This window comes from Neolamprologus brichardi, chromosome 12 (assembly GCF_056152115.1).
Source record: "Neolamprologus brichardi isolate AB-2024 chromosome 12, ASM5615211v1, whole genome shotgun sequence".
Taxonomy (NCBI): Eukaryota; Metazoa; Chordata; class Actinopteri; order Cichliformes; family Cichlidae; genus Neolamprologus; species Neolamprologus brichardi.
Window position 1 is genome coordinate 14,488,899 of NC_142115.1, and position 14,220 is coordinate 14,503,118.

The window sequence follows — 14,220 nt, forward strand, 5'->3', positions numbered from 1 at the left end:
CATTTTATGCACTGTGTGGCATGACAAATAAGCATGTAGCCCAATAAATATAAAATCCAGAAAGCTACACAACATGAATTTGAAATACAAGTCTAACTTAAGATTCACTCATTTCATTAGAAATAATAACATTTTACATGATTAAATTTACACAAAATGTCAGAAATCTGCACTGTCTGTTCCTACTGAAAACAAGAAACAAAGCTATTGATGCTATTACATGTTTTGATGTAATATTATGCAGTATATTTAGGTTTCGAGTTTATATTCAAGGTTAAATGCAGCTAGGCTTAAAGTCTTAATGCTAGCTTATTTTAATAAACATCACTGCCATATGCAAAATTAGGGTGGTAGTAGGGGTGGCAAGAGTTTATTTTAGGGTGGCACATGCCACCACAGTAGATCTGCCCCTGACCACTGGTAAACCTTCAAATAACTGCTGGGTTACATGTCTGGAATATTAACGTGGGCAGAAAATAGGCTTATAAACAGGTCTGGTATTAATTAGAAAGGGATGAATCTATAGGACACATTGAGGATTGGGATTGGCGTGTTTTTATATACTTTTCAAACATAAAGCCTGGTAAAGACTAATTCGCCCGCTGGGCAGCCTTGGAACAAGGAGAGCAAATATTAACTGTATTTACATTAAGTTTTACAGCTGTTTCTATTGGTAAAGACCTCTCCCATGGCCATTCATAACACACAAAGGTAATTACTAATATAGATGTTTGGGTTTGTTTTTTTTAAAAAGATGCATTTTCAGTCCTTTTTCTTTGGTTTATAATTACAGGACAGTAATTCTATTATATACTACCTTGCAGAAAAAGTGGGATTTGCTGAAATTACCTGCCTTTTTCTTATATTAAGATATTCGGGGATTAAATGTGTAGCTAGAGTTCTTTGAAACTTCCCTTTGTGTCAGTGTAAAGTGGAGTATACGTTGCCCATGATGTAAAAGGAGTTTGACATCGCTGAGGTAGAGAAAGCAGTTTCATGCTGTTTTTATTAAACTTCACACCAATAGAGAAAATAATATATAATACGATAGCAGCTCATCAGAGGTGTGTAATCCTTAGATCAGGTATGCAGACATCTCATCTCACATCTTTCCAGTTGAAAAATGTTTTTTGAAGTAACAGCTTTGTTCTTAAAAGCTTTTTAAAAAAAATATTATTAAAAAGATAATTTATTTAAAATAAGAGGAAAGGTGTAGTCTTTTTTAAGACAACATGCAAAGCTTAGTTTAGCATTTAAAAGCCTTACAGAATCCTGAAATGCCCTCAGTGTCTAATCCAAAATAAAAAAACAACAACAAAAAAGAACAGTCATTACATTCAGAATTCAGGTTGAAAATTCTTTATTACTTTTCATCTAAATTGTACTTTATTCCATGTGACGAGGACATAGCTGTACACTGAACCCTTTGTAGCCCCCCACCCACACCCCATAGATCACCAAACTCTTACAATCTTTATTCAAGAGGCCATTTTAAAGAAACAGAACATACAAATTAATGAAATTCACAAAAATAAAAGTGCAATTTGTTTTAACTCCTGTAATATATCAGACATGTATATTACACTGCTGCAAATGAGAAAACCTTACAACTCCAGACAACAAGTAGGGAAGGTTTGGTTTCCCAGGGTGTTGTTCAAAAGCCATTACATATGTTTGATTTTATTTTAAAAAAAAGAAAAAGAAAAAGTTATGAGCTACCTTTAAATAAGGCAGTTTTTGTCTTGAGTCCTGAAAAGCTGCTTTCTTGAAGGTACGTTTTGATCAAGAGCAGCGGTAAATTCCCCTGAGCAGTCACCTGTCTGGCACATCATAAATTTCAAGAAACATGACTTGATTATCTCATTTATTCTTAATGCTCTAAGAAAGGCAATAGGGTTCCTTTGAATATCATCATGATTTAAACCACAGTTATGAAAAATAGCTACTGTAATTATGTGTTAATTTATGGGATCCTTGACTTTGGAATGGGCACATTATGAAGGTTTATTCAAGTGACTGGAGCTGTATGACACAAACGACCCTCACACAGTGTGAGGGGAAAAAGAAAGATTAGTGAAATACCTCAGCACTAGTAGACATTACCCAGAGCCCTGAGTGACACACACACACACACACACACACACACGTGCACACGCACACACAAAACAGTAGTTTAACACCACCGTATGGACATGGGTGGTTATTTTGTTGTCATTCTAGCGATTGGATATCCGTTCTCTAAAATAAAAGTAACACACGAACTGAAACAAATACCATCCAGTGGACCAAGAAGCTTCATTCCCTGATTTAATGGCTTAAATCATGAAGCGGACAAATTGTGCTATAATCAAGTTGTTTGCACATCAACAGATTAAACCTTCTTCCTGATATGACATTTGACTTTCAATAGAAGAAAAACAACAGGACAAACAACTTAGTGACAGCTCAGCTTTCATTAGGTTTCCCAGTGCAGCTAATATTAACAACACTTACACCTGATGTCTCATTAACTACCCTGCCATATAACAATCATCGGCAAACTGAGTGCTTCACAATTTCTCCTTGATAAATAAACAAGCCTGTATAGCAAAGCGACACATGCTTCACAGGAGAGAGGAGACATTTTCATAAATCTAAATCAGTAACTTTAGAGAAGTTGACTAAACAGTTTTAAGCAATAAACATTGATTAAAATGCCTTTCAAATAGAGTCCCAGAAGGGCCTATTCTTTCACAGCCAAATAAAATAAAATTAATCAAAAACTATGGCACATAAGTGGAATATTAAGGTCGAAATTATTTTAGAAACCAACTCTGAGGCATCCAAATAAGCTCTACATGCACAGTGTGCCCCCCCAAAAAAGTTAGAATTATAATGCTTACAACTTCAAAAGATACTGAGACCTGAAAAAGCTTCTTTAAGTTTTCAAACTTCCAGGATGAGAAAAAATGTCCCCAAGTCGTATGTCAAAAAAACCAAACAAAACCCCCCCAAAAAAACAGTTACCCAACTGTCAAGGAACCTTCCATCTACAATCAGTCTGAGACAGACAGCTAAAGAAACTACAGTGATCAGACTGTAATCCTATTGCCTTAATTTATACAAAAATAAATCAACTATAGTGATTAATCTATTTTTAAACAGGTACAGTACAAAATGTCATTATATTAAAAAAAAAAGTGTACAAACAGAAAGTAGATACAGAGGGTAAAGCCATGGGCCAACCTGCAAACAAAATAGCGGGAGAGCTGGCAGCAGAACTTAGTTTTGTTGCCACAGGCCACATAATGCCATTACACACACACACCCTTCCTAGTCTGTGTGTGTGTGTGTGTGTGTGTGTGTGTGTGTGTGTGTGTGTTAGTTATAGTTATATATGTCCTTTTGACCTGAGCTATTGTTTGCAAGGGTGACGAGGTCAGACAAGGGGGCTTACTCTCTGCAAAACGGCTTCAATTGAGTGTAGCTTCAGAGTGAGTATAGGACTTACTTTGGCATAATTAGCCATAATAAAACCACAATACCTGAAAAATGTGTGTGTGCATTTTGCACGACTGCGCCAGCATTTCTAAAGCCATGGGCTATTAACTGGAATTATATTTTTTATTACTATAAACCATTGTCCACATCAATACAACATGAAAGTCAGCTTGTTGTTTAGAGAGTGGCTCAAGATTGGAACAGGATATATATTCAGGTTTCAGTGCAGCTTGAAAAACCAGGTTCTTTGTTATTTCTTGTACTTGGAAAAAAAAGAGACAGAATTTAGTCTCCATTGTTAAATGGTAAATGTTACAGTATGAAAACAGTTTTCCTGTAATGTAACTTGATTTAATCAACAGCAACAAGTTCACTATAAAGGAATAAATGAAGCAGACTTTGTTAATATTAATGACTGTAAACTAGTGGCTGTCTTAAAATGTCAAAATCTGATCCAATATTAAATCTTGCACACTGTGGACAGATGTTTGCAGTAATGCAGGCTGTATGCTATAATCATAGAACCATAAAAAAGTTAAAACACTAAACAAGTCCTTTAACTGCATAATCATACTGTATATTGGCAAGAAAGTGGTGAGTGAACTTGGCAAATGGACAAATACTGTGAAAATATGGAGTGTCGACAGTTTGCATTACCAGTGTTTCAGGCCAGTGGTGACTGAATGACATGAGAGCAACAGAAAACTAATGAGACATAATAGCTACAATAATCTAATAACTAGTGGCTATGAGACACAGATGAACCATGGCACAAAAGAAGAATCAAACAAACTAACCAAACATGTGTATGAACAGATTTCCCTTTGGTTTGGGATGTAGTGGAGTTGCAAATTGTAGCTTGATGACTGGAGTGCTCCAACCAGAGAAAACCCATGACACTAAATCCCACTGTATGACTCAGATCTTAAAAAACAAACAAACAAACAAAAAAAACCCCTACATGTTCATATTTGCAATACAAATAGAAAATGGGCTTGTGATGGCCTACTTGGGTGTACTGTGTTCATGCCACTGTTGACATAGCAGTTCTTGGCATATGCCAAGGGCAGCTCATCAAGAGGGATTTAGCCAAAAACAGACAGCTATTGTTCATATTTGTATATCAGAGCAGCGGGGCTCAAGCACAAACTGGGACCTCAGTGCTTCAACAAATGCTAGATCAGCTTGTCCTGGAATATGTACAGATTATTGGTTGTGGCCACAGCAATGATGTTGTCCAGAGGATGCCAGGCAGTGTGGAGGATCTTCTTGTTAAAGTCCAGACTGTCTACACTGATCTCATCCTTTTTGCGCTTCCCACCTGTGCTTACTTTGCGAGGTTTCAAGACCGATCGCGGCTTGCTGTTTTCCCGCGACGCCTCTAGGGTCATGTCCTGCTGGTATCCTCGATCAAACATCCTGAAGAAGTTGTTGTAGGAACCCGTCATCACAACACTGTAGGTAAACAAGGTGTGAGTCAGCGAGTAGCCTTAACATTACTGGCAAACACAATCCTTTTCAAGTATGGACATTAAATCCTGTCGTCTGTCATGAGCAAATTATACAACTTCACCACCCACCCAAACCAAATTATGAGGCACATTATGGTCTGCACCAAGCAGATAACTGCAGTAAGTGATAAGGCCTGTGCTTCTGGGTTCAGTGATGTCAGAAAAGGAGTATTCCCTAACGCTCTGCGTGCATTATGCATGCATGTATTTTGTTTGTCCAGGACAGCCACAGAAAAAAAAAAAAAAAAAGGAAGCCACAGAATGAGTGCTTACCTGTCGTTCCCATTCCAACAGCATTCAAACTTATCGAAGATGCAATCATTCTCATAGAGTGAACACAACTTGCTCCTGAGATATTCATGCACCTATTTAAAGAAAGCAATGAGGAAATATACAGAGTTTCCATCAACAACTGTGCAAAAGCAAAAACAACATTTACACTTTAATCACGTGGATGGACGGAACCTGCTAGAATCAATCTAGCCTTACAGGAAGAAAAGTAATACAGAAAGTGGAACAGTATTTTTGTGTTGGCATAATTTACAGACCTGATATGTCTCTACTGGTCGCGACTCCATATTGAGATCCCAAATTTTGACAGACAGGTAGTCCCGGGTCATCATGTAGCGTCCACTATGGCTGAACTTTACATCAGAGATGGATGAGATGATTTCAGAAAAGAAGGAACGATTGTTTGGATCTTCAGGCTCTTCAAACACTTAAAAAATAAGAACAAACACATGCATTTCGGCATCAATGACTGGAAGAACAACAATAATTTTTACAGTGGTCGAGTTGTTTTAAAGTAAGCCCCGAAACTTTCTTTACATGACAACAGCTTTGTAAAAGATACTGAATTTCAAATCTGGTTATATAAACACAGAAATAAAGCATAAAAGTAACAAAGCCTTTCCGCTTATCTTTTGATATGTGCTATGAATAAGGGTCACCATTCTGACTGTTCTGAACAATTTGGCTTAGCAGGTACCAATCTATACGTACGTGCACTATGTTTTCTATGCTGTGAGCAGGAAGCAGAGTGTGTAAATCTTCTTTTATAGCCTCATGCACTAAGGCCCACATGGCCTGGATACTTCATAAGGTGGTAGATGGGAAACTAGGTAGGATCTTCTAAGGATCTTCTATTTCTTAGGTGAATTTGGTGTTACCGTGTGAATTGTATGGAAGCAATTTGTTGTTCAATTTCTTTTTTTGTTATAAAATTGAAGAAAATATTTTCAGAAAACCACATGTAAGACGCCAGCTTTGTTTCACGTTAAGAAAGCACTCATGACAGTGCAACTTTTCACTTGTCAAGTCTTCTTCTCAACAAACCGTCAGCTTTGTTCAAGCACACTGCACTAGTCCAGTCAGCCACCGTCCATGGCAAGAGTAACTTTATAACTGCAGCTGATTAATCGAGTGTTACACTGATAGGCTCAATGAGAGCCCCCCATCGATCTTTGAGGAGACACACAGTCAAACAGCTACAGCAACACAAACTTACGTTTCGCGTGGCTGTCGCATAGCGCTGCTGCCCTCATGTCACACAGGCGGATCGTGCCCTTGCTGCTGCTGTAGACAAAAGTGTTGCATTGGTTGGGGTGGAACTCGGCCGCTGTGATCACCTCTGTTAAATCCTCCATATTGGCCGGCTTAATGTCAACAATATCTGAAGAGGTGAGGTTAAGGTAAAAACAAACAAACAAAAAAACCTGAACAGACATTTCAGCAACTTAAAAATCTTTCAGAAATAAAATGAATTGGTAGTATTATTATTATTCACAGAGTCATGTTCTCAGTTTGAAGAAACCATCTAAGCAGGCTTTATTGCTTGCAGGTAAACAGTCTGTGCGCAAAGGAAAATAAAAACTGTTATTGCCACTATGAGACGCTGAAATCACAGACCATCAAATTCACTATGATTTATCTTTTTTTAAATTATCTGCATTTTTTTTTTTTTTTTTTTTAAACACTGACTGGCACATGGAAAAGGTTTTGCCACCGATATCTGCCGACTAGGACAAAAGTGCCCCAAATCATGTAGATGTTATTCACTTATGAATACTTTCCATTTCATGCTCATGTGTTTTCAACTTTTAACAGCTACACTAATCTCACAGATGACCTCATGAGCCTACAGTGATAAAACCATTTAACATAATTTAGTTTGCATTAATTCTTTCTCCGGTTCAAGTGTTTTACATCAGTTGACGCAATCCTTAATAAAAGGCAGGGGTTGCACTGCATCAATCTTCCAGCATGAAGAGAAGATATGAGCGGCCCGAACGAGCAACTAATCTCAATTCAAGAAAAACATCATTCCACTTTGGTGGAATAAAAGGATACTAAAGCTGCGATCAGTGATCTCCAGATGCCAGAGGTTAACGCGCAGGTCATCAGCAGACAAGTAGGTCTCACAATCGCTGTTGACCGAGATGGAGTTGATGTGGTATGTGTGCGCATTGGCGAACACTCGTCTAGGACTGGCTTCCACCATCAAGTCCATGGGCCTGAATACTGGTACCTGAAAACAAATGTGGTTCTTTAATGGGAGATGCAGTAGATTTTATGACCTCTATTTTACCTCTAATATATGCACACAGGCATGTTAAAAACAAATTTCACACTAGAAAAAGAAAAAAAAACAAACATTAAAAAGTGTCCAAATTATTTTTCTTACCCTGGTAAAGAGGCACAAAGATGTGGGTCAAAATGTATGTAGATTTCCCCATTTTTAAGATGGGGACAGTTACCTGCTCTTTAAACAAATAAATAAAGGCCTTGCCTCAGTATAAAGGCAAACCTGTTGAACTGAGTCTATATTTGGAAACCGTTCAGTAACAACAAGGAGAAAAAAAAAGGGGGGGGGGGGGGGTTGTCTGTGAAAATTAAAGGTGAATAAAGCAGACATTACATCAACTGCTGCACTGCAGTAATTGCAGGAACAGATTGGTAATTCTATTAGTTCCATCTGTTTACTTGCTCATAAGATAAGTCGTCTCAATCAAAAATAGAACGGACAGTTTTGTAATGAGTGGAAGGAAACATGGAAAAGAAATGATTAACATTTATTCCAACTAATTCAGATGTAAATTACTAACCAGACTCAACATATTTAATTTGCTGTTAATTTTCTTGATCTACTTATTATAAATGAATGAAAAGTAAGCAAAGGATCTCAGTTTTGGCTAGCAATGTAACAAAAAGAAAATATCTGGGCTGTAATAAAGCCAGTTATACACACCCGTAGTGTAGTGACAGTGTTGGGATCTCTGTATTGCCCATCTTCTTCCTTCAAATTGTAGCCCTCTGGTCTTTTGTCACGCTCACTAATTTTCCACAGCTTTATGGTTTTGTCTAACAATGAGAAAGAGCAAAGATCATGAGAGTCATTGAGTTATATTTACTCCCATATAAGGCAGTAGATGGCGTAACAAAAGTTCACATTTACTACAGCAAAAGAATTTACTCAAAAAGAAAGTACTTTACAAACCATTTGTTGACAAAAGAAAATGTGCTGCATTCTTCTGAGGCAACCATCGAATCTTGTTGATCTTCTCCTCAATCTCAAGACTTTTCAGGTAGTCAAACTCAGGCTCGTGGCTCTGGAAGGTGCTGTAAACATTGTACTCTCCTCGGCACTGAAGCTTATTCTTACTCTAAATACAAAACAGATCAAACAAAAGTTCAAGCGTTATGAAACCAAGATTCAATGTCTCGGGTCAAGATCACTAGAAACATTGTACCTGTACGCCTTTGTGTTATATAAACTGTGTTTGATGACCTACCTGCTTTGGAGTATTATGAATCAAATGTTAAAAATAATTACTGTTCCTATGTGTCACTAAAACATACCTCTTGCTCCTGCTGAAAGATGACAACACGACCCCCCTTGTCCCCAGTTGCAAGTAGTTCTCCAGATTGGTTAAATTCAACAGTGGATATGATATCGGCTGTCAATAATAAAAATTGCAAAAATGAGACTAGCGTCAAATATAAATAACCACACATTTTTTGCCAGAGTTTCTGATGAAGGCTATTGTCAATCTGAGACATGTTTACTGCAATAACGCTGAGTGTTTTACAAGGCTTTTGCTGTCTAAACGATTCATTGCCTTTCAATGGGAAGTGATTTACAAAATGCCTCAGCAGCCCACCTGTTAGGGGTGAAAATCATGTCAACCATGGTGAAAACACAACACAGCAATGACGCACTCATATTTATACACACACACACTCAACAGAGCTGTAATCTGTTGAAACTAAACGTACACTCAACAATCTTAGGACACAAAGGAAAAAAGAACAGAAAAAAGTTTCCATCTTCAGCTATTTAGCACTTTTCAAAGACAACCATTCTCGCAAAGTCCTACAATACAACAATCAATCCCCGCTTACACACTGGTACTATTCTGAGTTAGTGCAGTCGTTAACATCGACAGTGTGCGCCTGATACGACCCGACTCCATGCAACCCCATAAAACAATAGCAGACAGACTGAAGGCGAATCCTTTTTTACAGGAAACTAATAAAAACGTTACTGGAGTGTTGTGTTTGAGCCCATGTACTCCTATGTATTGACACAAGGAGAGATGTTCCCAGACAAAGCTTACTGTAAACAAATGTGTAGCCCTTAATGCATAAATATGGCCATGATGTACTGTAAACACACTTTTGGTGCTTTGAGTTTCCCTTTAGTTCGGAAATAATTAGCTGGTAAAGGTTTTCTTTTAACTTGGTCACTCAAACAGCTCTGTAATTAGTCAAACATCTTTAACAAATATGAAACACCTATTAAAGATTCTTCTCTGGCAGAGGTAAAATCTTTTTCAATTCTAACATGCAGTTCTCTCCCAATCATGTAAACATTGTGTAATACCCCACTAATACCCAGGGTGAACGGAGAAAATAGTGAATGCTGACATTTTGCAGCAATTATGCCAGAAATAGAAGATTGTTGTCAGTCTGTGACAAAACCAAATGGACTACAATACCACACCACTGATCCCTTATACCCATTATTACTGTAAAAAAGAAGGCATTACTTTTCATTGCATATTTAGAAATACCACAAATATAAAGTGTGGCAGCAGCGCTTTGAAGCAAAGCCTAAAACAAGCGTGCACAGGATGGTGATCCTGGCAGCTCAGGCTAGCAAGTGTTCAGTGACTATCACATGGACTTACCTTCAGCGACGTCGTCATCTATTGCTCCTTTGACTTGGGAGAAGCACCACTGCACATCATTGCTCCCACCACCGGGCCCTGCACACAACATGATCCCAAGATTGGACACACCACCATTAAAGAGAGACAACTTTACACGCGTTAGCCTGCAGCTAACTTAGCTAAAAACATCAATATGACAACGAGGCCTTAAGTAAATTCACAGTAACTGTGCGTTGCAACTGCTGCTATAAGCTCATAGGCACAGATAATTACTTTACGTGTGTTTGTGGAGAATATCGCTCACTTTAACACTAACACTGACTTACACTGGCATCTTTGAATTATCCTAGCTCGCTAGCTAGCTTGCGCTGGTTAAACATGACATTACGGAGAAACCCATCATCGTTGTCAAACAGGTCAGCACCTGTTAATTAATAACCCCAGGCACTGTGGTAGTCTTTTCCCCTGTGGTTTTACCTGCCATGGTGAGCGACTCGGAGAGGGGTATCTAAGCGGGCTCGGGCCCTGGACTGGAACAGTGCTGACCCGGGTCGGCTGGGAGGTTCTAGCGAGGAGCAGTGCAGGAATGAAGCCGGGAGTGCTGCTTGGTACTCTGAAGAACGTAAGCAAAAGTCTTCGGCCCTGCTATACAGCACGGAACTGTTTTCCGCAAAGTAATTAATAATGCCCACTATTGGCTTGTAGACTTTGCACTCTACTTTGAGAGTTCCCTCGCCTCTGCCTCCTTACAGCACTTTCAAAATGGCGAAACGCGGGCGGCGTTCAGCAGTCACCAGAGAGCGGCGAGAGGGTGCGCCGCGAAATTTTAAACCTACCCCTCAGCGACGTTGGTCATCTTCCTGCCTGCGGAGACCGCGAGGTCACTTGATTTACTGCGCTTTAAATTCGTAAAAAAGGTAATAACCAGGTTTTTAAAATAAAACCAAGTATAACTATTAGACCCCGCCCATGTGCATTGTTTCAGTGAGAAAAATCGAACTAACCCCGGACGCATGCCGAATTTAGAAAGTGGAGTCTGAAAGCTCCAAGTTTAAAACAGAAATTCAGATTTCTTGATAAATTTTAGAGGTTTTTTTTTATTTGTTTTAACGTCTACAAAAGTTATTCCACATTGGGTGCGTTTTATGAGTTACTATCTTGTTTACTGCCTATTAAATGTAGTCATTGCATGATGACCCACTGATTCCACTGAGTTAAACTACAACTGAATGGGAAATAAACGGAGTAATAATTGCAGATACATCTGACAGACATTTGTTCAGCAGGATGTCTCTGAGAGTTCAGCCTCAGAACCTTATTCGTCAATGTAAGCGTAACTGGAAAAAACGTTTCTTCCAAGTAAAATTAATCTCATCTACTAGGGCCCTGTGAGAAAGTTAGTTTTACAATTATTGTCAAAGGAAAAGCTCAGGTGTATGGTGTTATCAATGCCTCCCTTCATTTCCTGGTACTTTTAGGCACATGAACAGTTGAGAGTGTTTATACCAGAAAAAAGTGACTTGTCATAGCCAGAAAAACAAAGTTAAAAAAGATTTTCATTAACAATGACTCAGCTCTATCAACTGGCTATGCAATGAAGGTGATTCAGCGTGTTTACTGCAAAGACTTTTATTCAAACCAGTTCACCCAGATGGAAGGCAGCCATCTAAATTACCAGTTACACCTGTGCTCTTTTTTGTGTGCGTGTATGACATATCGAAGAATACTTCCTAAAAAGAGGCCTGCTGCAACTTGTATGATATTCTCTTAACACTCTTTTGAATGTATATAGATCTAAGGCAAAGATTAAGGTCATAGCTTATGGTCGAAATCACGAACCTTAAGCCACAGTGACACCTTAGTACATTTGAGTAATCCAAAAGGAATAAATGCAGTAAGAATACATGCCCACTCAGTGCCAAATATTGTCTGATACTGTTGTACCAAAGTATCATTCTTCAGTCTTACTGATATCTAAAGTGTCACAGATATAGTGCATGATGCATATGAATATAAATGTTTTTCAGATTTTCTGGTCACATTTGTTAAATCTGTGTCATATCTGGTAAATGTCTATTAAATGAAATCAAATAAAACCAAACTACCAATCACACAAATGCTACTGAATGCTAATATGCTTGTTAGCTCTCTCTCTTTTGCCAGAATTTTCATGTTCAAACAACACAGGAGCTGACACTGCAGCAAAGCACATCAAAGAAGCCAGTGTGGAAATTTTTATGTATACACTGTATAGCATAAAAAGGCATACTGATTTATACTTCCCCAGCAACCATGTTAGGGACTTATTTCCTCAGTTAAAAAGCGTTCAGATGAATGTCCAACCAAACCAACTGTCAATCAACCACCCGGACAAACAGAGAAGAATCTTCACTCAACAGTCAGTGGGCCAAAGCAAACTTTTTACCATCTCTATCCAAAATGCATCAAATGTACAAAACAAGCATAAAAGAATTCAGATCATTTTCTTGGATTTCAACATTTGCGCTGAGCTGTCCAGTTTCAATTTGCAGTTTAGGAACTGTGCAGATTAAAGAGACTCTTCTCTTTATAAGTATTTTTCTATTATATTATCAAATAAATATATCTGTTAGACTCTGACTTCCTATTCAGTGTTATTGTCATTCTCACACTCACACAACCCACTTGCTTCCTCTCTACTGCAAATAAGATGATGTAAGTATGATAAAGAAAATAACCTTAAAGAAATGGGGAGGGGGAATTTGTGGTCAGAAAGGCGGGGCAAGTACATTTTTTAGTAACATAAGATGGGATGGAAAAAAAAAAAATCAAGAATCACCAGAGCCCCACAGATAGGCAAGACAGGCTAACAAAAGCAAACTAACTGCAGGTTAATAATTTAGACTTGAAGATCTTAAAGAAGCGACTAAAACCAACATGATGACATCACTGCTACTACTCATCTTCTCAATGATGACAGGTAAAAAGACTATGAACAACTCCTAATTGATATTATTCACTAATCATTATACTGTAATTAATGTTGAATATGATTAAAATAGGTATTACACTATGTATTTTGTACATCATATATTTACACAACAGGGACTGTATGTATTAACATTGTCACATTTAAACTAAATGCAACAGATGCAATCATATAGGACTTCTGGCCACAGCTAATTTGCACACCTTGTTGCTGTTTAGGTTTTTACGACACAGTATAACAATGAAAGTCTTTTTTCTTCTTAAAATTGTACCTCTGCCACATCTTTGCTGTTACTGAATTCTCCCAGATTTTAAAAGCCAAGAGCCATTTTTACTCTTCTGTTGAATGTTACTACAATGTTACCCATGACTTTTCTTTCTTTTTTAAGAACATTACATTATGACAGATGATTATGATTATTCACATTACTTTAAAGTTTCACTAATGTGTTTATGGTAGAATTAAATCAAATGCCATGTCATATTTTCCACCATGACATCAGTGACCATGAAACGGGTCTAAAAAGTGACACAGGGATTAATAATGCCATTTAGAAGAGATAAGGACTGACAGCGTATAAGACCTAAGCTATATGGATAAAAAAAAAAAAGCCACCCTCACATTACACACAGGAGCTGCTCGGCTATGGAAACCCATGCCACGAAGCTCCCAGTGCACAGTTTTTGTGCAGATGTTAATGCCAGAAGACGTCTGTAAGTCTTCACATATTGAGTTAGTACAGTGTTGGAAATTTCATTGGCATAGCGGCTCAGAAAAAAGTGACTCTGCTTCAAAACCTTATGAGCAATCATACCATTTACAGTTGTTGTGAATATCTAAGAAGGAAAAGGTTTCATTAACTATGAAATTTCATAAACTTACAGTAGCATCCTATTACACTGCCTCATTTGAATTCAGTGACACATTCTTTTACAAACCTTTGTAATCTGCATGCCTACGTGCTTGATTTTACACAACTACAACAGTGGGACTTCCTTCTGCCCGTATGCAGGGCACCTGCCACTAAAAACAAGAAAACACAAACATTTTAGAAATCTGTTCAAAACTTGTTAAATACTGTTATTTATTA

The 14,220-nt window shown here is 37.9% G+C and overlaps 1 protein-coding gene across 2 annotated transcripts; it reads right to left on the reverse strand.

Annotated features, from left to right (window-relative positions):
- Positions 1–1,343: 1,343 nt before the first annotated feature.
- On the reverse strand, positions 1,344–10,962 carry ppp2r2aa (protein phosphatase 2, regulatory subunit B, alpha a). Of its 2 annotated transcripts, XM_006805902.3 has the most exons (10): positions 10,640–10,962; positions 10,181–10,258; positions 8,850–8,947; positions 8,488–8,653; positions 8,239–8,351; positions 7,341–7,518; positions 6,499–6,663; positions 5,540–5,709; positions 5,265–5,356; positions 1,344–4,935 (listed from the first exon to the last, which is right to left on the reverse strand). In XM_006805902.3, the coding sequence occupies exons 1-10, from the start codon at positions 10,644–10,646 to the stop codon at positions 4,656–4,658; spliced, it is 1,347 nt and encodes a 448-aa protein (XP_006805965.1). In that variant the 5' UTR covers positions 10,647–10,962; the 3' UTR covers positions 1,344–4,655. The 2 variants fall into 2 exon arrangements, with proteins under 2 accessions (XP_006805965.1, XP_006805964.1); XM_006805901.2 differs by lacking the exon at positions 10,640–10,962 and having other exon boundaries at positions 10,181–10,271.
- Between the last annotated feature and the right edge of the window lie 3,258 nt (positions 10,963–14,220).

Coding starts and splice junctions, on each gene's coding strand:
- ppp2r2aa (XM_006805901.2), bottom strand. CDS start 10,271: ATGTTGTGTGCAGGGCCCGGTGGTGGGAGCAATGATGTGCAGTGGTGC. Junction 8,352..8,487: donor TTTTCTTTTGTCAACAAATG/GTTTGTAAAGTA, acceptor TCTCATTGTTAG/ACAAAACCATAAAGCTGTGG. Junction 7,519..8,238: donor ACACTGTCACTACACTACGG/GTGTGTATAACT, acceptor ATTTGTTTTCAG/GTACCAGTATTCAGGCCCAT.